The sequence below is a fragment of the Micromesistius poutassou genome, assembly GCF_964030765.1.
Source record: "Micromesistius poutassou genome assembly, chromosome: 17".
NCBI lineage: Eukaryota > Metazoa > Chordata > Actinopteri > Gadiformes > Gadidae > Micromesistius > Micromesistius poutassou.
In genome coordinates this window covers 12469407-12495060 of record NC_140287.1, presented here as the reverse complement: position 1 = coordinate 12495060, position 25654 = coordinate 12469407, and the positions used below count along the sequence as shown (strand labels likewise).

Below are 25654 nucleotides of genomic sequence, written 5' to 3'. Positions count from 1 at the left end.
AAAAAATATATATATTTTATTGTCACTAATGGTAATTTAAATGTGTTTAAGCTCACCATGTCCAGTATTGAGAATTTTTAACATTTATTCACAAATGTTCTATTTTTTTTTTTAAACAACATTGGCCACTTGTGTGATTCGTGGAGATCCATTGAGAAAAGATTGTCTACAGTCTGACGAAAACGAGACGATAACTAAATAATAATCAATTTAGGATGACAAAAACTACGACGAAATCTTTTGACACTTTCGTTAACGAATAAAAAACGAGACTAAAATGTAAGCGGGACGATTTGGGAAGCGATCCAATCAGAACTAAGCTCTTTATGTGGGGAAGTACTGATCGTCCCGCCCGGCAGGTCAACTAGCAGGCACTTGCTGCGTCGCAAGCAAGTGTCCCTTTGTAAACAGTTTGGCGCAAACTGCACTTTGCATCCCTGGACACAATCCGTGGCACCCCCTGCGAACCAGGCCGCTGCCATCATCCCACCACTGACCACCGGTATGAACCAGGCCGCTGCCATCATCCCACCACCGACCACCGGTACGAACCAGGCCGCTGCCATCATCCCACCACCGACCCCTGCTGTCAACGTAGCCCCTACAATTAACGTAGAAGCTTCTGGCATGAGTGCGACAATAGCAGTGGAAGCTCCAGCTACAACAGGTATTCCAGAGATCATCACAGTACAAAAATGTAGCACCTAATACTACACTATCTAATGCACTAAAATATAATGTTGTACAACTTGTAACATTATTTACTAAGTCAGTTGCTAGAAAGACAAGGAGTCGCGAGTTGCAAGCAGTTGCGTCGCGAATCTTTGGCCTGAACTGGGCTTTAGCATTATAAGCAGTGGCGGTTTTAGGCACGGGCGAAAAACGAGACACACGAGAAAGAAAATGATCCGCATTTTCTATTATCGATAATAACCCCCCCGTGAATGGTAGATCATCTACCAAATAAGTAAATGCATAGATACAGTCTATGAGAAAACAGTAAATCAGAACGCTGCGCACGCGAAGCCAGTTGTTTCGGCAGGGCGCGCGCACCTGTATCTCGCGCTGCAAGGATTTTCACTTAGTCTGACCCTGGAGTTTGGCGCCGCGTCTGATTATAATTTCATCAACAGTAATTCTGTATTGCATCTACCGTTGATGCAATACAGAATTACTGTTGATGAAATTATAATCAGACCCTCCCAGAACCCCCCCCCCCCCCCCCCCCCCCAAAAAAAAAAAAACAACTCATCGGATCTACACGATTCACACAAGTCACCCAAACAGCCGTGAAAAAAGCGGCAGCCGCCGAAAAGCGCGCTGTTTGCATCCCTGCAGTATGTGTGCATGTCCACAAACCAGTTCAACACTAATCTCTTGTGTTGTCAAAACCACAGCCATCGAGATAAAGAGAGATTCCATGAACTGTTCCGGTCCATCTTTAATAATAACTTACAGATTCAGGAGGAGTATGCTTTTGATTCAATAGCATTGAAGCTTTGATCATATCAATCACGTTTTGAACTTGGAAATGGAATGTGTGCTCTCTGACTGGACAGCTATGTGTCACTTGATGGTCCATTATATGAATACATGTCATTAATAATGATCCTTATAACTAAAGAAGAGTAGCATATACTCTTGGAAGAGTATATTTGCAATCCTGCAGTTTGTGCAGATTTAATACAAATCTGATTGTCAATCCACCACATAGCATTAGCATGCTTTGAGTGTTTGCATTTGGTCCTCTTTGTGTGAAAAGTGTTGTTAAGACCAGCATGTTTCCGTTCTTTGAACCATGTGTTGCAGAGGCAGCTCAACTGAGGGTGACAATTACTTTATAAAGAAAAGTTATCTAAAACGTTAGAGAGATGGCAGAGAAAACATTACGAAATATACAAAACAAATCTTCCTCCAGTATTGCTTTCAAAAACTGCTTTCATTGTGAAAAGAATGAAAGTTAAGGCATGAAATTAAAAAAGGTAAAGAGCTTGTATAATTTCTCGATTACAAAACAACAGGAGGCTGAACATCTTTCATTTTATAACGTTGACGAGGATTGAGTTTCCCAGTTTTTCTGTTGGACCACAAAAATGAAATGGTTTTGGTTTCTATGCCTGGAGTGTTTGAATGCAGGAATAACTGATTGTCGGTGCTAGGTCGGTCAGACTCAGGACAATCGGGAAAATACTGGTTGAGCTAAACTCCGGCAAAGTGGTGAATATGAAACCTTGGAGGTGATGGCACATAAAACCACACATCAAACTCATGTTTTTACAAATAAAAGGAACAGTCCCCCCTGGCTGTTTTCTAATATGAGAGCACTGCTTCATACGAGTGTTGGTAAAAAAAATGCAGTGCGGCAACATCAACTGCGTTTTTCGTGGCAAGAATTACTGAAAGGTTGGACCATTTAGGTCATTTCTCCTATTGGGGCCAATGGCGAACGCAAACCCTGGACTCATGACGTAAATGGACCACACTCATGTGGAAACACTGTTGAGGCAAACAGCGATCATTACACAACACACGTATAAAGCAGTACCCTTTATATTATAAAAAATCCAAGTGTGGCAGTTGCCTTCTAAGCATTAGAAGTTCACCCACTGACACAGGAAGGGCCTGACGTATCTGCATGTCCACTGGGAATAATACTCTGATGGAAAGGCACCTAGAGTTGAAAATATAGCCCAAAAGGTTTTGTGGTTCAATAGGCACTTGGCTAACGCCACTGAACCTCAGTCAAGGTGTTAGCTATTGGTGACTGGCATGGGGGGGGGGGGGGGGGGTTGTAAAATATACAGAATAGTCAGTAAAAATTTAAGAAATCACAGAACATCATTAGCGGTCTGCTATGCGGATAGCAGGTTGCGAGAGATACAGCAGTCCAAAGATGCAAGTTGGCATAGCAGTCATTGGGTTAGCCCGGTAGCCGACGGAGGCTAGTGGTTAGCGGTTGTTCTTCATGGCTTCCTTAGCTGCCAGGATGAGTGGTGTGAGGGTGGACAGAGGCTTGGCCATCTCCAGGAAAGGATGCTGCAAAACAACAGTCTAGCTTAACGTCACAGAGAGAGGAATAGTTTAAAAAAGGTAGAATATGCAAGATATGCTATTCATTTGAGTTAAACTCTCAATGTTGATAAAGAAAACTCTGTTCCTAACCCACTCTGCCCTGCTCTCACAAAACCCTACCCACCCTCAAAAAAAGAAAATGTTTGACTTGCTGAAAAAAGTTGAACATAAAGACCTTTCTATGCTGCCGTCGAGAGAGTTCAAGCAAAGATGGCAGTAACGTAGCTAAAGTTTATGTGTACATGACATATGTTTTACAGTACATTTCAAACAAAATTTAGCATGTTGTACATTTAAGTGTTTTTCAAAAAAGAAAGAAGGAAGTCATCTTGCAGCTACCTGCAGCAGTTCTTTGCCCCCTCCTCGCTTCTCCACGTCCATCTCCAGGCAGCGAGACAGGAAGGACCTGAACACCGGGGACAACTTCTCCGGGCTCTGGAGCTCAGGCGTCCCGTTGGTGGCGATCAAATACAGAGCCTGCAAACCACACCACAGCATTTACAAAACAACACACCACGACAATGGAAGCAGCAGCAACAAATCAACTTCTCTGAGGACACATTATTAGCATGTTGCTAATAATCCTTGTTCTGATTCTTCATGAATGCGCACCCTCAGGGGGTTCTCGTTGAGGTAGGGCGGCTCCCCCTCCACCATCTCGATGGCCATGATGCCCAGGGACCAGATGTCCACCTTGGGCCCGTAGGCCTTGCGGGTCACCACCTCCGGAGCCATCCAGTAGGGCGTGCCCACCATGGTGCTGCGCTTGCTCTGCTCAGGGGTAATCTGGGCGCAGAAGCCAAAGTCAGCTAGCAGAGAGAAAGAGAAAGAGGTTAATTTCTTCCATGATTGGCGGTAAAATGCACAGTAGGATTTATTGTATCACAACAAACTTAAACATGTTGAATGTACACACAGTGCCCTAACACAGAAGCATGGCCACGCCCATCAATAAGTCTGTTTGCTCACTCAGCTTGACGGAGCCGTCCATGCCCAGCAGGACGTTGTCACTCTTGATGTCCCTGTGGATCACCTGGTTGGCGTGGAGGAACTCAAGCGCCTGGAGACACTGGATACAAGAGAGTGAGAGAGTGAGAAGGAGGGCATTCCAAGCATTCCGCTGCCATTAATGACATCTAGTGGTTCTCTAATGAGTATATGCCAAATTCACTTGAACGGTTAACCACGCTGTTCTCAGGACGCCACACAGCCGCTACGGAGCAGGGGCTTGAACCAGGATTGGAAGACAAATGCTATACATTTCTGGATACTACAGTATCCAGTGTAATCCAAAATGCAATAAATGTATCTGGGTTTGAACCAAGAGCTTTTCGGCTGCCTGGAAGTCAAACACCCCAGCTAGCCTATCCTGCCCCCTATTGTATCTACCACAGCAAATCGTATCTACAATGATCGGCTAGTGTGATATTTCAAGCATCCTCTTTCCTCCGATTGGCTACGACTCCAACGCACTGAAAAACTCAGTAACAGTCTCTCTTACACACCACACAGTTACAGTCTCTCTTTTACACACCGCTCAGTTACAGTCTCTCTTTTACACACCGCTCAGTTACAGTCTCTCTTTTACACACCGCTCAGTCACAGTCTCTCTTTTACACACCACTCAGTTAGTCTCTCCTACACACTGCTCAGTTACAGTCTCTCCTACACACACTGGTCAGTTACAATCTCTCTCCCACACACACACTGCTCGGTTACAGTCTCTCCTACACACCAGTCAGTTACAGTCTCTTGTACGTACCTCTCGGCACACGGCAGCAATCTGGGCCTCATCCATGCAGGTCTCTGTGACAACGTCTGTTAGAGAGCCACCGGCCAGGTACTCCATTACGACAAACAGCTCATCTCCGACAAGAAAACTGGGCGCACACACATACACACACAGACACACGTGTCTCAATAGGCCTACTTTGTGCCTAAATGTTCATGTTGTGCATGCACTGCACAGGCAAGGCTGTTCAGCTTCACCATACCTGTCAAGGAAATTTACGATATTGGGGTTCTTCATCTCTTTCATGACCAAGATCTCGTTGATGATTAGCTCCTTCTTCGGCTGCTTCTGCAGGTTAATCTGTTTGATGGCCACCTACACACAGACACACACTTGGTGCTTAGTATTTTTTTTTTATACATCTGCAAGTGTTTGCCTTCAGGCTGTTTTTAGTCTTTAGTTTGACTATACAGGTGGCTTTGTGTGGTGCACGCTCACTTCTTGGCCTGTAGCAACATCTATGGCCGTGTAAACGGTACCAGAGGCCCTGAGGGACGGAGAAGAAATTGTCTTTATCATCATAAAGTTTCACAAAAGATACATCCCAGAAATAACAGAACATAAATATTGTGTGATATTTGATTGTCTGGACTTTTAACTCACCCCTGGCCAATCTTTTCGTAGCGCATGTACTTTTTCTTTGGATCTCCGATGCTGACAATAGTACCTGAGGGAAGTTCAGAGAGATTTTGTCTTTGTCTGTTTTGGGTCCTGTATCTTGCATGCGAGTCTCTTGAGTGGCGTGTGAGCGCATGCGTTTGTGTTTTACATACGGAGCTTCTCCATGATCTCCTCGTCCGTCATCTTTCCTCCCTTCTTCCTCAGCTTGTCAGCGTTCTTCTCACTTTCTGGTGCCGGGAGCGGGTCGATCACCGACCGGGTGTACACCTGCAGCCAGGACCACAGGAAGTGACATCAGACTCACTCTTTTCTTCCTTCATTTGATAAGGATTTTTTCCTCATGCTTCGCCCTCCTCACTATCCAATGGAATTTCCCCATCCCGCCCACCTACCGATTTAGTGTGTTCCGGTCTGGGGGCCACGATTGGGGGCGGGGCTTCATCATCATCATCGTCGCCACCCTTGCCGCCACCTGCCGGCGAGGTTTTGCCTGCTTGCTTGCCTGGCTGTAACCATGGCAACAGACACAACAACAAAAAAAACAGGTTACAGTCAGCCTGCAGTGTAACTCACAAGCGAAATACGCGGCTGGAATTTGAAGGAAAAGGTACTCACCGACTGTGGGTCTTTATCTGAAAATGAATAAAAGTAGAGAAAACATGAGGTTGGGATGAGAAACTTGCTCCTATGGGGTTAATATGGCCTATATTGGTTTTATATGGCCTTCACTATAATAATTCAAAAGTTTAAACAGGAGATTCAAACTTTTGAATAGAAAGGGGAATACATGTTGACCAACCTGAGGCGGAGAAGCTGAGGTATTTCTGCTTCCCGCTGGACGAGTCGTAGAACTTGAGGATGTCCAGCACCGCCTGAGGGTTCTGCTTCTGTTCCAACTTAGTGATGTTGGAGGTCTGCAGTAAACGGGCCCACTGCTCAGGCATACCCTACACAGGTACAAAACACACACATGTATGCATACAAGTACATAGAGACACACATGGATGGTCAATGCAAACACTAATATTCTAGCAAAAAGCACCAACAGAGTCCTGCACAACACGTGCACCTGCGCACACACACACGCACACACGCACACACGCACACACATACACACACTTACTGTGAACTCCCCTGTGACTGCATCAAAGCCAACGTGGATGGTGTGTTCAAAGTCTGAGGGGGAGGAGATCTCTGGCCTGTCCTTGTCACGGTCCTTCTTCCTCCCACCTAAAGATGTCACATGTTATCACAGGGGGAAGTGGCATGCTGAGGCCACATTGATCGGAGGCCAACGTGTGCCAACCACCGCCCTATGCATTGAGAGTACTCTGCCTGATAATTGTAAGTGCTCAAGCCTATTCTGGACACGAACAATTAAAAGCATAATTTTGCGTCTTTTCCGACACCACCGTGTGCTTGACACTCACCCTTTTCGGAGGCGAACATGGAGATGATCTTGTTCCTCGACTTCCTCTCCTCCGGCACAGAGGGTAGAGGCTTTGAGTTGTGATTGGCTGACTGAGGATCCTTGGCTCCTGCTTGGCTGCTCATCCTGACAGGGGGGGCGGGGGGTTTGTCCTCACACACTCCGCTGTCACACATCTACACACACGTGCACCTGCAGGACACACAAATTAACATTCTAAAAATAAATAAATTAATTCACTCAACTAGCCCCTTGCTACCTGCAACTATCTGCCTGTTGAATATTCTTTCTATAGTAAAAGAGACTTATTGTGAATGCACTTAACAAGGGAAAAGTGTGTGTTGGACACAATAAGAGCGTTACAGTGAGTGACCAAGACATGTATCTACGTGGCGAATGAGCGAGTTGGTGCGTGATCAGCCAATTGGCTTACTGACAAACTAAACAAATGAGTCAGCTAGAAGAACCCTTTAACTTCTTACTCACTCACAATTTCAAAACCATTTTGCCCAATATCCGTGTGTGCAAACATCTGGACACAGGCTGTCTCCACAAACCTGTCATCTGACACCTGACATCCCCTGACAACGCTCACCGTTAAAATAGAGATATCAATTAGGCCCTAGACCAGCCAGCTAGTCTGGTCTGGTCTGATGGGTGTACCAGCACCACGCTTGGGCTACCGTTAGCCTGGTGGGGCTAGCCTCAACTGTTTGACTGCACAACGTTCCAACCCTGCTGGCACTTCAGAGATGTCAAAGGACGGTGATGGCTACTCTTTACCCTGAACACCACATTCACAGCAGAACAAACTACCAACCCGTATTTGAAGAGTTAAATAGGTAGATGGATAACGTGGACGACTCAATTATCAATGTTTTAGCACACAAATTGTACTTGATCCACTTTATCTGATTGTTGCTTTGGATAAAAATAGTCTAATGTGGCTAAACATTGACAAAGCATATTATATAAAAAGGTTGAATGTGTAATACAACATAAAGTGTTTTCTGATATCTTGAGTTTGGTGTTTTAATGTATCACAGCTCAAAACGTCATTAATAGGATATTCATACAAAAAAACACGACATTGTGAAGCATTTCTAAACATGTCAGATCGCCAATGATCACTATCCATACTACGGACACATCAATATTACCCAGTCCTTGACAGGCTCAAGTAACACCCTGGAGTTCTGCAAGATAAACAACTGGTGCCGGCAAGTGAAAAACAGCACAAGAAAACTCTTAAATGCAAGTAGGGTAACCTAACCACACTTCTACAATCTCCACTTGCTTCCAATCCCTCTTGCTTTCCCTTTCTCCCTCTCCAAATCGTCACCTCCCTTACAATTCCCTCACTCACTTCATCTTGAGGTAGTTGTGACTTACCCTTCTGTCTTCCCTCCGTTCCTTTCTAAATGTCAAACAATCTTTCGATTCTACCTTGTTCCTCTGCTCCGTTCATCCTCCTAAGCGCTTGATAGTTAATTCATCTCTCTCTGGACAGGTCTGAGCAAGAGGACTCATACTTTGGATGAGACGAGTTTAGTCTTGTCTCATTGTGTGTGTGTGTGTGTGTGTGTGTGTGTGTGTGTGTGTGTGTGTGTGTGTGTGTGTGTGTGTGTGTGTGTGTGTGTGTGTGTGTGTGTCCGTCCGACTAGCCAGGCTATGACATGTTCTGTGTGTCAGCAGGAATGCCATAGCTCTAGGGCTGCTTGTGATAGGTGGCTTCACCTGGCCAATCGTCAGGAGCAAAGCCCCTCCGCTCATAAACCCCGCCCCACAAAGGCATTCTCTAGCCTCAAGGCTGCAGTCACTTATAACAGGCCCTTGGTCGTGTTAACTGATAGACACACTGGGCGGCCCGCCTTGTCTGCACTGCACGCTCTCTACTCAGTCATGACAAGAGCCAAACACACATTTAACTACAGTTACCCTACGACTCTGCTAAACAGTGTCAGTATGCGGCATCTCATTTATGAACACCAAAACCACGACTTCTTCTATGAGGTTGAGCCTCATGACAGGGCCATGTTGCCGCCCGCCACAGCAGTCAATTCCGAGTCACTGCTGACCTAATAAGGCTCTATTCTGCCATTTACCAATACAACACACCAGTTGTAGAGGTTTCACTTCCTGTCAATGTATTCCTATGTTTTAGCCAATTGATACCAAACTCTAAATGGTCTCGGACACCATAAATCAATTTGTAAACCTTGTCGCTGTTGTTGGCACATACATATGATTTAGAATGCACTTTCTGGAGAGTTACAATGGAGTGCAACACTTTTTTTTTTTCATTGTCTCACTACGTCTCACTACACTTGATCGTCACTTTGGATAAAGTTACGAAACATTTAGCAAACCTCAATGTAAGGGCCGCCCCACAGCCCCCTCTGGACACGTGAACCCTCCTCCCAGGGAGGGGCGAGTTCCATTAGTGGTTCTATAGGGACACCAGACGCCCTCACTTCCTAAATATCCAGATGTTGGTCACAATGTTATCCATTCTCCTGATGTGTAGTGAGCTAGACAAGCAGCCCTAATGTGTCCGCAAAATCGGCGTCAGACTGAGGAACAGGATACAGGATCAGTGTAACACACTGGAAGTGCTTTGGAGATTGGTTGATTATATAATTAGAAATACGCCAATGTAGTCAGTTGAAAGATTGTGAGCGCAGATCTTAATCAGTCTGTGTTGCCTTTACTGACACTGACGCAGCTGAACTTTCTTATTTCCTCCTGCTCGACCACTAACTGCTTGTCTGCTCAAAAGGTATTAAAATAGGAACCAACAATAGGAAGGAGATAGTCTGGGACAGTTTTCGAATGTCTAGGTCTGTAGCAGTGTCTGGGTGGGAGAGATGTAATGATACGTCTCAATTCTTATCTTCCACTTCTAACGATCCGTAGTCCTACACATTTGTTAATCCACAAATCCATTGAGGCTCTACCTTCGTAATTATAACTTTATTATAACTCCATAAACATGTCGTGTTAAGGAGCAGGTAGGTTTTAGGCCTCTCTCTCTAGGTTGCTTACAGGTAGACCCAGCACATCCGACTTTTTGCTAACTGTGGCTTTGTGAAATTAGACCCCAGAATAATTCAGCTGTAAAATAATTTTCCTCTGTTTGAGAATTTGTTACACATTCGAGTTTAACATTGTTCCATCTGATTTAGACTTTATGGCAGGGTTCACCTGCCATACAACAGCCCACTGTTGGCTGGTTGGCTTGCTCCGATGATATATGTATACATGCATCATCGCTTCTTCATAAAGTTAGAAGATGTGAGGCCCTAGCACCCTACAGCATCATCGCTTCTTCATTAAGTTAGAAGATGTGAGGCCCTAGCACCCTACAGCATCATTGCTTCTTCATTAAGTAAGAAGATGTGAGGCCCTAGCACCCTACATGCATTTCCCCTCAACAGCTGCTCTGAATTCAGACCAATTATATTCCACCAGGGGTGTAGTCTTCTCCTTCTGATGCAAACTTCTCCTCCTCCTTTGCTCTCTGCCTCTCTCTGTCGGTGCGCTCTCCATTTCCTGTGTCAGACTCTCGCAAAGAGAAACCCACACTTCCTCATCCTGGAACTCCCAGAACCCCGGCGGGTCACACGGCACAACACTGACCAACCAGGAGAGGGGGAAGCAGAGCTGCCGAGCTGTTTACAGGAAGTGAACAGCGGCCTTTTGTATTTGCCTTCTATAAAAGGACATTCTGTGTGGAAGACTCCCTGGAAGCAATGATGTGGTTCTTCCAACCCCCTCACCACCACACGACCACCACCCCCATCCCCACACACACACACCAAGACGAAACACATACAAACAAGCATTAGCTGGGAAATCTTGAACTTATTATATCTTGACCAATAAAGCACTGGTTAATGGAGAGCAAGTATCCAAGACGACTTCACTTCCCCAATCAGAATGTGAAGTCTTTGTAAATATTGGCCTGCCGTGTGTGTGTGTGTGTGTGTGTGTGTGTGTGTGTGTGTGTGTGTGTGTGTGTGTGTGTGTGTGGTATTTGAAAGCATCACATTCAACCCAACTTCATGTGAAGGTTTGACAAATCGAATTGCCAATGTAGATATCCGTTAAAAAAGGCACTTCCTTTCTTACAATGAGCAAATGTATCAGTATACAAAGACGTTACTCATCAACTGCTTATAATATATATTCTATATGAATAGGTTAAGATACCATTGGTATTGTAGATGCTTTTACATCATCGGCCCTGTAATTATTTAGGTTTAAATGAAAGGACGATGTACCTGCATTTAGAGCCAAGAATCCTGCTAACGCAAAGGCCGAACTAAATCAGCAGGGATCCCTCACTGACGATACAATAGTAACTTACATATCCTGGACCCAATCTTCGATTCATATAAACCTAGATGAACGTCTACTTAGGTTGTTAGTAAATGGTAAGTATTAAAGAACAGCCATTCAAGGCACTCGGAATCCCTCAATTGAATGAACAAACCCAAACTCACCGACTGCTGTCAAAGTAGCAAACAAAAAAAGTTCCGGGCGACGCGTGGAACTCCGCCCCAGTTGTGCACACTATTGTTTCTCACACCCCGATTTGGCGCCGAGATGTATCCAAATCGCTTGGAGCCTTAAATCAATTGCTTTGTACATTTATATTGTCTGGCCCATCAGCAGTCGTGTGGGTCTCGAACCAAGAACCTGGCGTAGCGGAAGCTACGAACCCATGTAGGCCCCACCCACTAGCTAACCTCATTTCAAGACGGAACGCTTGGCACGGGATTGTTCCAAATCAATGCTACGGTGGGCGGGACTTCAGTACCATGGGTTCAGTGGCGAGAGACGATAGAGGGCGGGACTTTTGATTGAGGGATATCCGTTTCTGTTATATCTTTCGGTTATTACTTTGAAAACATTTTCGAATAAAAACTCTACATTCATTCTCCTTTACGTTATTGTTGATATGACTATCATGTGCTTATTCTTCTCGCTACAGAGACGGTTAACTGACGTACTCAGTTCAGATGCAGTAAGAGACCGGACAATGCGATGCGGTAGACCGGGATAACGCTACAATTCTGTGTCTTCTCTCCGCCTCCCTGCAATCGGAACAAAGGTCGTTCCTCGCCGCCCATTGGTCAACTCAGAATTCAGCCGAGGCAGAGGGCGCGTAACTGCTTGGATGCGAAACAAGCTAGTTAGGTTGACGTTCCAGTTTAAGAAAACTGCATAAACAAGGGGAAAAGTTAAACGTGTCAACGCAGTCCAGCAAGTCTACAGTTATCAACAATCTCAGCTAAGGCTACAGGTATTATTGTTATTATACCATAAAAGAGAACATGGTATCGCCAAGATGAGTCGTAAAGGTATAGCTAACCTACGAGCCTTACTATTATTGATAGACTAGCTGTGTTAGACTAGCTGAGGGTAAACCAATTGGCTTACCCTCTCCTGGTAATTAGGCAGACTTCCCTATTTATATCCAATATATGTATCCAAAAGTGTTCCAAGTACGGTCTGATAAGGATTTTGAATAAGTCCAGTTCTAAATATATATTTTTTATCAACAACATTCTATACAAAAGATGACCATAATTGGACGTGTCATGTGTGTTTATTCATTTATTTGTATGTCTCTGTCAGACACCATGTCTTCTTACAGGCGGCGCTTTGGGTGGCATAGCCATCCTGAGGTCAATATCTTTACCGACCGCTCCGAGTCCAGCGCAGAGTCTCTGTCGCAGGCGATCCGGGCAGCTGCGTCCGAGGAGCCAGATGCCGATGGCAGCGTGCTGTTTGGTCAGCTGCAGGGCAGCGTGGTGGGGCTTCGGTATTACACTGGAGTGGTGAGTAACCCCTACGTCAACAAACTGCTGTTGTATAACTGATGGACTTTTGGCTGACTAGGCTGAGATCCAGAACCATATTATGGCAGGCATTGCTCTAACACTGTTGCTCTAATATACTGTTTTCATTAAACGCAGAAGTGTATTTTAGCCTTAATTATGCATGCAGATGCATAATTAATTATATTAATTATAATATAACTATATTATTATATTATTTGCAAATAAATCACTTCAACAAAGTTGTTTTTGTCAGGTAAACCCAGGGGAAATGGTGGCCCTTGTGCGCCAGCCAAATAACCCCTATGACCGCAATGCAGTGATGGTTGCAAATGCGGATGGAAGCCAGGTGGGCCACATAAAGAAGGAGCTAGCAGCCGCCATGGCCTTTGTTATGGATAACAACCTCGTTAAAGTTGAAGGGTGACTAAAATGTTGTTGTTTGGTTTCTTTGAAATTATTGTAATTTTAACTATTTGTTATGCAATCGGCAAACAATGCATAATGTCCTACATTGCGCAGACGATAATCAAACCCAGTATCTCAGCATTTTTGACTGTTTCGTGTGTCCTATAAGGGTGGTCCCGTACCGAACCAACAACTCCTTCAACATGCCTGTGACTCTGTCCTTTTGGGGAACCGAGGAGAATAAACCCACTTTCAAGCAACGCATGGCCCTGCACGGCTTCAAGATAAACTCTGGTAGGGACAGACTGTGCATGTGTTTATTTGCGTATGCACTCCCCGTCGAGTCTCCACTCCACACAGGCAGTGTATAAATTCACACAAACAATAAAGTTGAATAATTTTACTCACTCATAACTGATGGATGGCTTGGCAATTTCTAACAACACTCAAATAATAGTTCTTTAAGCTTATCTCGAGAATCGAGATAAGCTTCGAGATAAGAATATTTTTTCTTTTTTTAAAGTTGCTGTCTTTTGTGGTCCCTCTGTACAACCTCCTAATGGCCAGGTGTCGTTATGTCTACGAGTAATGGAGCTCAAGGTGGACGTGCACCGCCGCTTAAAAAAACAGTGACCATCCCGCTGTCAGCCGAGGAGGTCAGCACATCCCGTCTTGGACTCATTTGATCAGAATTGTCGGGTGGATTTATCGTCAAATCTTTGAAAATATCACATCAAGCTCTTTTTTTTCCCCGCAGCTGAAGAATGCGTTTGACGATCTCTTTGACGGCCTGGTTGAGAGTAAAGATGGAGAGAAGGAAGCTGCCGAGGTGGGTTTTTTAAACGAGTAGTCCATACTATATGTTTTCCAGAATGATGAATGGCCTAGCCTATTCCAAGTCTTCCTCTGATCTGTGTGGCCTTCACGTACTTTCTGCGTCTCTGGACCCTCCTCTTTTCCAGCTACTGCTGTGTTTTTGCAGAGAAGACTGGTAACTGGCTCTTCTCACTCTTCCTTCACAACTGTATCTGAGAAAATAAAGGAGTTGCTTTATTTATCTTATGTGATGATGGTGATGATAGGGTTTTTTAAATATTTAATCACAGTGAATCCCCTCCCTTGTTTTGTTTTGTTTCAGTTGGTGAGCACATCGCTCATGCCCCACCAGAAGCAGGCCCTGTCCTGGATGTGTGCCTGCGAGAACAGCTCCAAGCTCCCACCCTTCTGGGAGGAGAGGGGAGGGCTCTATTACAACAGCCTCACCTGCTTCTCTGCCAAGGAGCGGCCACAGAGGGTCCGGGGGGGCATACTAGCAGACGACATGGGCTTGGTGAGTGAAAGTGAGAGCGAGAGAGAGAGAGAGTGAGTCTACATGACTTTTCTTTTGGTGTCAATTTTTGTAATTTATCAGACACTTTCATCCCAAACACCCAGCCTCACAAAGTGGGGCTGAGAACGATTGAAGCATACAAAATGTACCACCACCACTATAAAAAAAAACTGCTGCATAAGCAAGTTTCTGAATATAATAAACAACTCTAAATTGGATTGAGAATGTAATGTATTTTTTATTAATAGTAGTCAAGTGCATAATGGGAAGGTGTATAACCAAAAAAGTTTGTGTCCGGCATTGTATTCCACTGTTTTTACACTATGGAGTCACACTTTAAATTACCAACCCGGCCTCATTTGTTGGCCTGATTCTGATACAAGCCCTTGCCTCTGCCTGTGTTTCAGGGTAAAACTCTGACCACCATTGCCCTGATCCTCACCAACTTCCACCAAGGAATGCCTCTTCCTCTAAAGAGAGGTGTACGTTTCCAAATATACAGTGTTTCCTGTATTTATTGTGTTATTGTAGTCTGGATAACATTTCAAGCAGTCATGCTTGAAATGATTGTTTTTCTTTACAAATCCTGTCCAAACAAACTTCTACAATAATGTGAATTTTGTTCACAAACACATACTTTTCATTATTGGTTGCCACATTTGTTGATGCCGTGCCCCACCCATGGAGGTACTTTTGCCTCCAGAACCAACTGAATATTTTGTGTGTGTGAACCATTTTAGGAAGGGCTGACTGAAACGGCCCCCTCCCGATCTGAAGGTAACCACTAGTCCAGATCGTGCGTGTCTGCACGTGTACGTTTGAGTTAGGGGTGGACAGTATAATCGGTATAGAAAGTACACCAGTATGAATTTGCCCTATGATATGAATTTTGGGCCAAACCGGTATAGATTCAATTGATTAGAAAAACAAATTATCACTGATTTGTGCGAAGTGATCGTCTGTTCGCTTGAGACGTGGTCAGACCTCCCCCACTCAGCATTCCAGAGTTCTCTTAAAATAATGTAATGGTGGCACTGTGCCGCCATGTAACATTTTAAAATAATAGGGCTAAATAGGGCTGTTATTGTGTTATTGTGTGGTTGTATGGCGGCGCAGGCTCTAGTGCTTTTCAAGAGCATGCAAAGAAAAACACACACTATTCTGGATGATCAATTGCCAGAAAAGGAAAAATATGATGTTATAACTGTATTGCCTGATTCAGCTGTTCCCTGTTATCATAAGTAGGTAGAACGTTTAGATAAATCTTGCCCTCATTTAAACATTGAAATATGGTCTTTGTATGAAGGATTGTCAGTGAAACTGAATAGTTGAGCAGTTTCCTGCATTCTAGCACCTCCCAGTGTCATACTGTGATATATACCATGATCATTTTTATTTATTCCTTGATCATTTTCACCATACCGCCCACCACTAATTGAAGTTGCTTCCATTCATGTTGACTGACGGTAATTCATGTGATTCCTTTCCTGTACCAGGTAGCGTTGACAGCACAATAGTAGGCAGTGCTGCCAGTGGTTCCAGACGGTCTGACAGGTGAGTCTGGTGTGTCTCACCTATCCACAAGGTCCTGCCATGTAAAATTCCAAACCACAAAACTAAACAAATTAAAAAAAATTAAAAAAAACATTAAAACTTGCGTCTGCTATGAGAGAACACTACACACATAACACATCCAGAAGAGTCATTAATCCTAATCAACTTGCAGGGAATGGCCCTGGGGAGCAAACCTCCAAAATTATTTCATTGTCTATGACGGCTATTATCAGGACTATATGCTGTTGAGTGCATATAACTATCTGTTATATGTATGTTATATGTATTGATTGTATTGTTGTCAATAGCAGTCAACGCAACAAGACACTGTTTACTTGCACTGTGGTATCTGAACAAAGGTTGCCCTGATTACAAAACAGTGTACAGTTGTATCTCTTTTTGGATAGTTAGGAAAAAACTCAAAAATTAACATGGGGAGCTCCGCTTGGGCAGTAGTTGATTCTTATCTGAGTTTGAGAAAGGGTTAAGGTTCTCGGACACCATGGTGTGTGCTGCATTTCATATACAACATTGTTCATTATACAAGTTCAAAATGTCATGAATAGTTAAATGTTTGAATGAAGTTAAAAGGTTAGAATTTGACCGAGTTGTGAATTCTGTTCCGCTAGATGCCACTCAATTCTACACACTGCACCTTTTTAAAGTCTACAAATTTAATATCCGTTCCTCTTCCTTGGGTCAGTCCCCAGGCGGTGGAGACGTCTGCTGAAACCCAGGAAGTACCGATAGTGAGCAAAGACGGGAAGAAGAAAAGTGAGTGGTTCGATACCATTGTCTTTTAAAAGGCCCCTATTTGAACACTATCATACATCAGGGTGGATACTCTTTCTCTAGAATTTTAAAACCAGATGGACTTTATGAGTTTGCTGCTATTTAAGATTTTGGGGGGCATTCAACTTATCAAATCCCTTATCTTAAGTGTGTGTATGTGTGTGTGTGGAGAGCCCACTGTGTTGCTTGAAGACCTAGACTTTTTAGCAGCGCTTGGTGGATCAACATCTGGCCCAAAACCAAAGAACAAGAGAGCAGCCAAGAGGGCCGTTCCCAAAGATGGTGAGTTATCAGGTACTAATAATTATTAAATTAATGATTAAACTCATTTATCATGATTAATAATGATTCATCTTACCCCCCATGATCAATCACTATGAAATGATTAACCATACCTAACAATACACTTTTGTTTCCAGACAAATACTCAGTGTGCAAATTAAATCCCTTATTCCATCTATGATTTGTATATTTAGTGTATATTTTACTGCGCTTATATAGTTTAAGTGCACTTGCATCACCTATGAGTTTGAGTGATCCAATATAATTTTTTTTTTTTAAACAGTTGAAAAGTGTACTAACTACTTGCCACTTAACATTATTTAGCAAAAGAGACTTAAAGGAAAACTACTGGAGTGTTCAACCTTGACCCTAATTAGGTTCAGGTTAAAAAATACCAAGTGTACCTTTTTTTTTTAAAGTGAATCACTGAGGAGCAGTATGGTGTTTGGCTTCTTGTTCAAGGATGCCTACAGGTTGGCTGCAGACATGAGGGGTTCAACCCAGATGTTTTTTTTGCGGGGCGTTGAACAAAACTGCCAATACACTATTCTAATTAGGTTCAATGTCTTAAAGATGATATTCAGAGGCAATCAATGTATGTGTTTGTGGTTTGAGTTGTGCATCTCGACTAAGCTGTGTGTCTGTTTGTCCATGTGCGTGTCCTTCTGCGTCGCTGGTAGACCCAGACCTTGCTTCAGCATTGAGTGAATCAACATCCGGCACAAAACCCAAGAGTAAGAGGGCAGCAAAGAAGGCCCTTCCCAAAGAAGGTAAGTTACCGTGCTTGTTAACAACGGTTTATTGAAAGTTATTTATGAAAATGAGACTGTGTGGGCAAAGTAGTAGTAAATGGTACATTTATTGTGTGTTTCTTCGTGTAGGAGTAGGTCCGGAGCCCTGCATCAAAGAAAGTGCAGAGGAGCTCTCAGCCAGAGCTACACTCATCATCTGCCCGCTGTCTGTGCTGAGCAACTGGCTGGTTCGGCTCTTCGTCACACACACACACACCCAAACACGCGCAGCTCTCAGTGGGGTTTTTGTCAATAGTATTAATTTTCTTTTTGTTAACATCTGAAGTGCACTTGTCTAAAGTGTCTGCTTGCTAAATAGCAATGTTTCAATCTTACCTACTTCATAGTAGTCGTGATCATGTCTCCATAGAGATGTGGAGACCTCCAAACCCTCCCCCCCCCTCCTCTTATCAGCTACCCCCGTCCAGAACAGCCTGAAGGCCCTGTGGATGCAATACACACTGAATCACACACACACACTAAATCAAACACACGCACACACACTGAATCAAACACATGCAAACACTGGATCACACGCGCACACACTTAATCAAACACATGCAAACACTGGATCACACGTGCACACACTTAATCAAACACATGCAAACACTGGATCACATGCGCACACACTGAATCAAACACATGCACACACACTGACTCCCAGTCAAGCATGCACATAGGATCATGTGCACAAAGAAAAAAACACATACACACACAATCCCATAGCGACTAACTCACACACCCCCCCCCCCCATGTGTGCTCCTTTATTCTGAACAGGACCAGTTTGAGCAGCACGTGTGTGCCGACGTGCAGCTCAGCGTGTACCTGTACTACGGGCCGGAGCGCAACAGAAGCACGTCCTTCCTGGCCTCCCAGGACGTGGTGCTGACCACCTACAACGTCCTCTCTGCCGACTACGCTGTGAGTGTTTGACTCCCTACCGAAAGGTCCCCGGTTCGATCCCACGCCTATGTCCGCATAGATGCGTTGTCGAGCAAGACGCCAAACTACCCTACATGAAATGTTAAAGACCTCGATCTGAAGTAGAGCCCGAAAGACAGGATAGTAGAAAAAAAGCTGACCTGTCTAAAATCGAAATTGCCTCTTACAGAGGCACAGTCAACTTGAAGGAGATATTCTCACAGAGCATTACTTCTCCATAATATGTGACGTATGGCTTCTAACAAATTGCAAAGTATAGCTCTTAAATCTTGCTCTACAGCACCTTTTTTTTAAAGGAGCCAAATGTTGAATGTTTTAGATTGTGGAACGATAAAACATTGTACTGACATTGTACTTGCATTAAGTCTGTCTGTCTTTTCAGAATAAGAGCCCCCTGCATGCGGTCCGTTGGCTGCGAGTGGTGCTGGACGAAGGTCACATGATACGGAACCCCAACACCCAGATGGGCAAGGCCGTGCTGCACCTCGAAGCACAGCGCCGCTGGATTCTCTCAGGTTACAACAGTCCATCACACCAAGAGCCCCAACTGATGATAAACACTGGAGCTCTTACTGCGAGATAAAAGGGTTTACACCTGACTGAGAAGTATTGGATTTGACTCCCCCCAACTGTTAATAGCCTAACCTTTAGTCAACTTTGAACCAGTCGCCCAAACCCTACCAGTTAACATCTGAATACACTCAAGTAACAATGTCTCAAAGTGTCTATTGTTAAATGGCAATCTTCCAAAGAAACGACTTCTTAGTAGACGTAAGCCGGTCTCCATAGAGATGTGCTGACCTCCAACCTCTTCCCCCCCCTCCCTCCAGGAACTCCCATCCAGAACAGCCTGAAGGACCTGTGGATGCTGCTGGCCTTCCTGCGCCTCAAGCCCTTTGACATCAAGGAGTGGTGGAACCGAGTAATCGCGAGGCCCGTTTCCCAGGGCGACCGAGCTGGCCTGTCGTGCGTTACCACATTAATTTGCACTCACGCACACATGCACCCACTCACCCACTGTTGGATATGAATTTATTGTTATGCCACTACAGCCTTTTTATCAAAATCACACTCATGATCACTTTTCTTTTAATTCTATTCCATTGCCCTTTCTCTCTCTCACTCACACAAACACATGCGCACACAAGCAGACACACAGACACACACACACATACTAGCAGACACACTAACACACGCACACATGCGCACACACTAGCAGGCACACACACAGACACTACTAGGTACACACACACACACACACACACACACTGTACTTTATTTATCCCAGTTTGAAAATATCCCCATCTTATGCTATATTTTTTTACAGTATAATTATAATACTACAGAGATGTTGTGTTCGATTGAGGTCAGGCCATTCGATGCCGGGTAGCGACTCATCTCGGCTGTAATCCTGTGTGTAACCACAGCAACCTCCAGACCCTGGTCCGGTGCATCACGCTGCGGAGGACCAAGAGCAGCACGGTCGCCGGGCGTCCCCTGGTGGCCCTGCCCGAGAAGACGGTCTGTGTGGAGCAGGTAGAGCTGACGCCGCAGGAGAGGGACGAGTATGAGCTGGCACGCCTGGAAGGCCAGAGCACCATCCGCAGGTGGAGTGCTTGAATCACATCAAAGGGTTTTCATAACATCTGGATGGACACACATGGAACGTCACTATAGGGTCAAGTGTGGAATGGCTCATCCACATCACACCTGGTGGTAAAGTAGGGGCTATTTTTTCACCCCCCAGGTTTTTTGCTTTTGCAATTAGTGCAAAAACACAAATAAGTCATTCAGACATACATTACAATATTTCATCATCGGATATAATGGAGAGTAATATAGTTTCAAATTGGCGAGCTAACATCTTGACTAGTAGTTTACCATCCACATTCAGAAGGGAGATGGGTCGAAATGAGCTGCGGTCTAAAGAATTCTCGTCTTTTTTAAGGATAATATATACAACATGGCTCTAATAGGGGCTCTTTTATCTCAAATAAAATCACAGCATGAGGTCATGAATACATAATATGATGGCTAACTGTCAACCAAATTTCTCCACTCTATATAGCATGTTCATGTATAGTTGACTCTGAAAATGTGTGTCTATGTGTATGTGTGCTCCGTGAATAGATACATGGCTGTGGGCACGGTGCTTAGTAACTACGCCGATGTGCTGGCCATCCTGATGAGGCTGCGGCAGCACTGCTGTCACTCTGACCTCCTGGCCAAGATCTCCTCCGACCTGAGTACGTACTCACCCACTCCCCGCGGAACTCTATGGGTAAAACCCTTTCCCTGTCAGAATATTTTTTTCAACAGTGAAAATTCTTTGGGGGCCGTCAAAAGGATTTCATAGTCCAGAAAGCCAAATCCAGACCACCAAAGATGGTTAATTGAGAAAGCATCAAATACAATCATCTCTGAATATTGGTTTTGGGTGCAATGTAGTATTTTGGCCAGCGGATGGCGGTACGTTGTATCTACTAGTAGCCAACTCTCCGGATGTATACGTCTTCCTCCTGGCCAGCAGGAGCTGCTGCTACGCCGGCAGAGCTGCGGGAGCGCCTAGTGGAGAAGCTTCGGAGCGTCCTGGCCAGCGGTTTGGACGAGGAGTGCGCTGTATGTCTGGAGTCTGTCCAGCTGCCCGTCATCACGCACTGCGCGCACGTTTACTGCCGCCCCTGCATCGCCAAGGTGGTCGCCAGTGAGCAGGTCCGTACACACTTTTATTATTTGCCTTCATGTTGAATCAATCACCCTTATTCTTGTGAAGTACTTTTCGGGCAAAACTGCAATAAAAAGTGTCAAACGAGCAAATAGACACAAACAAGACATTTAATTAGTTTGAAATGACATACTGTAGATAAAATATACATATTCCACACTACTTGATGAATTGTGATATTGACGGATGTGATGTTAAAGGTGACATACCTTATACCACCCGTTTTGAAAATCTGCCTCTTCAGACATCACAAGTGGGCGTGTCCACCAAGAAGTGTGCTGTATAGTTCAGTCTACCAGCCTTTCCAGTGGACTGTAGCAAACACTGCTCATCTATCCGTCATCCATCTCGGTGGACACGCCCACCGATGATGTCAGAAGAGGCAGATTTTCAAAACGGCTTGTAATGGCTAATCACACCTGGTGATATAATATGTCACCTTTTAGGATCTCCCTTGACACAGGGCAGTATTTAATTGGGGTGAACGGGTGTGTGTTCCAGGAGTCGGCACGCTGCCCCCTGTGCAGGAGCACCATCTCCATCAGCCAGCTGGTGGAGGTCCCACCAGAGGAGCTGGAGGGGGAGGAGGACGGAGCCCGCAGTGAGGGGTGGAGGACCAGCTCCAAGGTACGTCCCCTGATGCTCCCCCCATCCCACCTGTTGCCCCCCCTACACCACTGCAGCAGAATAAACTGATCTAGCATTACCGTATTATAAACTACATCAATATAATGTAGGACACCAACGACCCTGTAGGACCTCAACCACATTAATTTTTTTATCCTATCCACTATTTACAGAATCTCAATACATGTCGTACATTGTATCGGCACTCATAAATCATTGTCGTGAGGTCCCTGCCATGTCCCGTCCTTACAGTATATTGTGGACTACAATATAAGATGGCCATGTCAGATCACAGCCACAGTAACTTTCTCTCTTGGCTCATCACAACACCCCACAGGCTCCACCCCAATGCCCGCTTACGATGTAGTTGTGTGATGTGCTAGTACCGGCATGTGACTGAAGTGGTGTGTGGTTGTTGTGCCCGCTCAGGTCGAGGCACTGCTGGCAAACCTACTCCGGATACGCTCTGAGGACCACAGCATCAAGTGTCTGGTGGTCTCTCAGTTCACACGCTTCCTGAGCATACTGGAGACCCCGCTCAGGTAACTCACACCCGCATGCCCACACAACGCACACGGATATTACACAAACGTGCCTGCGCACAGACGACATGACATGACATGACATGACATGAATACACTGGAGCCTTACTGCCTTGTTATTCAGTTCAAATAGGGATACACCAGTACTCGAACAAGCTCATGTAAAAAAACACCTGATACCACCAAAACCTTTTGAGTTTTTTTAAACGTGGTCATTTGTCTTATATAATTGTCAACATAGTGATCTATGCCATTTTATCACTGTTACTGAAATAAGTCCCCAATTTAGAGAGAAAGGGGGGAGAATCCTATGTTTGCCATGCTCCCCAAAACACTATGTGAACGTTCCAGCGAATGCTGTTGAGCATGTCATATAAACATCGCTCATTATAGCGCTCATACACAACAAAGGTACTAACGCCCCGCTCTTTCCTAGAACTCTCAGCCCAAAACACATTTTTTTAAGTTCTCAAAGTGTTCGAATTCCCCGGCTCTTTAAACTGTATTGGTATTATTAAGTACTTGTATCGGTACTCATATCGGCAAGTACCCCAATGCAAGGGCTTGTACTTTCTGAGAAAAAGTGGAATCGGTGCATCCCTAGTTGTAAAGACATCAGAGCAACCTCCGTCTGTCAACAACAGTGTACCAGTAGCTTCTGTCTCCCTCTGCAGAGAGCAGGGCTTCAGCTTTGTGCGATTGGACGGGACCTTGAGCCAGAAGAGGCGGGCTCAGGTGATCCAGGAGTTCCAGAGCTCCGCCCCCGACAGCCCCGTTGTGATGCTGCTGTCTCTAAGGGCCGGAGGGGTGGGACTGAACCTGACTGCAGCCTCCCACGTCTTCCTCATGGAACCGGTGAGTGCCAATGAAGAAGATGCGAAACGGCCAAGCACCTACGGGAAGGGATTGTGTTATGTCAACTGGACGCCTGAAGCCGCTTCTTTGGCCACTTAAGGCTGATTCTGTTGCTGCTTACTGTTACTGTTGCTGCTTACTAAAGATTGGAACAGTGGGCACAATGGTGATCGAGGAGATACTGGAGATTTGGGAGGCCAGGCCATGTGGATTGGCTGTTGAGATGCACCCCAAGTGCAATCTATTCCTGTAAAATCTCAATAGTATACAGTAAGGCTGTAAAATCTCCATTCGAAGATTCTACAAATAAGAAAAACATAATGTACAGTACATTCCAATGTGTAATGACGGAGGACGATGATGCCACACCTGACTGGTGGCCGCTTTGACTCTGAAACTCATTCATGTGAAGCCCAAAGCATACGGAGCAATCTGCCACAAATCGAAGCGCGACACAATGAAGAACTAGAATTATGTTTTAAAATGTTTAAGAGCACAGCACACAGAGTGCAGGATACATTTTTCCAGTCTTTTTATTTTTTGTTCAGAGCAGTTTTTAATTTAGATAAAACGGCAAAGATTAGTTTGGCTTTTTTGTCTGGTTATTAATGTCTACTTAATGTTAATGAGATGTTCAGTTGAATGTTCCCAACCAACTTGACGTGACCTACTAAAGCCTTTGTGCCGCCGTTCTTGCACTCCCCTTTGCAACAACAAAAAAGATTCAAAAAAATTGTTATATATCTATATCTTCAGATTATATTTTTTGGTCCAGTTGAGAGCTCAAGTATACTGCATACAAACTGTTTGTGTCCGTGTTAGGCCTGGAATCCCGCGGCTGAAGAGCAGTGCATCGATCGCTGTCACCGCCTGGGCCAAACAAGGAAGGTTTTTGTCACTAAGGTGAGTAAACAGACTTCTCGATGGTTACTGTCAATGCTTTTATCCAACGCGACTTGTGGATTCAGATACAGGTCATTGAGGAGCAAGTAAGGGTACGACATCTTGCTCAAGGAGGCCTACAGTTAGGCAGTGTGGACATCGAACGCAGTGCCTTACCTTTTTGTAGTTCATCTTCAAGGATTCTTCTGTTTGACTGTAGTTCATGGTGAAGGATTCCTCTGCTTCTGTCTGGTTGTAGTTTATTGTCAAGGACTCCTTTGCTTCTGTCTGGTTGTAGTTCATGGTGTCAGTTTCCTTTGCTTCTGTCTGGTTGTAGTTCATAGTGAAAGACTCGGTAGAAGAGAACATGGTCAAAATCCAGAGGGGGAAGCAGGACCTGGTGGAGAAGGCCTTCGGCGCCAAAAACACTGACAGGAAAGCATCTCGCATTGATGACATCAGAGCCCTGATGGAACTGTAGGTGGTGGGCGGAGCCAATGGCCCTCAGTTATGTTGTCATTTTTCCCCCAACAGGTATTCCTCATTGTTTTGTTTGCAGTGTCTTATTTGAAATGTAGCTATTATTTTATATGTGCAATATTATTTCTTATACACATGGCCGTTCTGCCATTGTTGTTATTCTAAGTTGTACAGTATCTACCAGAAATGCAGCAAAATCCTTACTGTCACCAGCGGACTTTCCCGTTTGACGTTTTTCTTTCTTTCTTGACTTGCATTTGTGTAAACCATACAAGAGTAATGATCTATTTCAAACATACTGTGTTTTCTATCTACCTAGTTCAAAGGATTCAAGTGTGAGGAGTTGTGTGTTCATAAGCAATTTAAAATGTGTGGTTGTATATATTGTATGTCTTCTTCTGATGGACCAGATCAATGCACACCAGAGTTTTCTATTAAACTTGATTACTTGGTTGAGAAGAATAATCAAAATGTGTTCCATTTCACCAGATGTACGCCAACGTGCAATAAAGGTTCATCCTGAAATGTATCTTTTTATTTTTATGAATTCTGCATCTTTCAGGTCAGAAAGACAACAGTGTGAAGAGCCACTGCTAATCACCAGTTTATTTATTTTTTTGCGTTGACCAAAAAGTAGTACAGTTAAAGAAACAGACAGACCGGTGCCTGTCTGTCTCATCTCA

General features: G+C 44.5%; 2 protein-coding genes across 5 annotated transcripts; one reads left to right on the top strand and one right to left on the bottom strand.

The window, feature by feature from the left end:
• Positions 1–1423: 1423 nt before the first annotated feature.
• LOC311362366 (serine/threonine-protein kinase PAK 2-like) lies at positions 1424–11608 on the bottom strand. Its single transcript, XM_084482184.1, has 15 exons — positions 11420–11608; positions 6916–7106; positions 6609–6715; positions 6285–6432; positions 6101–6117; positions 5878–5991; positions 5638–5752; positions 5468–5531; positions 5303–5351; positions 5067–5179; positions 4835–4952; positions 4042–4141; positions 3685–3881; positions 3412–3549; positions 1424–3036 (listed from the first exon to the last, which is right to left on the bottom strand). The coding sequence occupies exons 2-15, from the start codon at positions 7088–7090 to the stop codon at positions 2950–2952; spliced, it is 1542 nt and encodes a 513-aa protein (XP_084338310.1). The 5' UTR covers positions 7091–7106; positions 11420–11608; the 3' UTR covers positions 1424–2949.
• Positions 11609–11763: 155 nt separating this feature from the next.
• Positions 11764–25357, top strand: hltf (helicase-like transcription factor). Of its 4 annotated transcripts, none has more exons than XM_084482183.1 (25): positions 11764–12222; positions 12558–12760; positions 13017–13183; positions 13338–13462; positions 13736–13824; positions 13926–13997; positions 14307–14498; positions 14906–14980; positions 15239–15275; positions 15995–16052; positions 16756–16826; positions 17016–17138; positions 17807–17896; positions 18008–18105; positions 18696–18839; positions 19243–19375; positions 19691–19826; positions 20288–20467; positions 20991–21106; positions 21388–21572; positions 22087–22212; positions 22642–22754; positions 23429–23609; positions 24432–24512; positions 24829–25357. In XM_084482183.1, exons 2-25 carry the CDS (start codon positions 12563–12565, stop codon positions 24970–24972), a joined length of 2934 nt encoding a protein of 977 aa, XP_084338309.1. In that variant the 5' UTR covers positions 11764–12222; positions 12558–12562; the 3' UTR covers positions 24973–25357. The 4 variants fall into 4 exon arrangements, with proteins under 4 accessions (XP_084338309.1, XP_084338308.1, XP_084338307.1 ...); XM_084482182.1 differs by having other exon boundaries at positions 11764–12280; positions 17016–17126; XM_084482181.1 differs by having other exon boundaries at positions 11764–12280; positions 21391–21572.
• The last annotated feature ends 297 nt before the right edge of the window (positions 25358–25654 follow it).

Coding starts and splice junctions, on each gene's coding strand:
- LOC311362366 (XM_084482184.1), bottom strand. CDS start 7,090: ATGTGTGACAGCGGAGTGTGTGAGGACAAACCCCCCGCCCCCCCTGTC. Junction 5,352..5,467: donor TACGAAAAGATTGGCCAGGG/GTGAGTTAAAAG, acceptor TCCGTCCCTCAG/GGCCTCTGGTACCGTTTACA. Junction 3,037..3,411: donor GGGGCAAAGAACTGCTGCAG/GTAGCTGCAAGA, acceptor GTTGTTTTGCAG/CATCCTTTCCTGGAGATGGC.
- hltf (XM_084482180.1), top strand. Junction 12,761..13,016: donor TTCGGTATTACACTGGAGTG/GTGAGTAACCCC, acceptor TGTTTTTGTCAG/GTAAACCCAGGGGAAATGGT. Junction 13,998..14,306: donor GAGAGAAGGAAGCTGCCGAG/GTGGGTTTTTTA, acceptor GTTTTGTTTCAG/TTGGTGAGCACATCGCTCAT.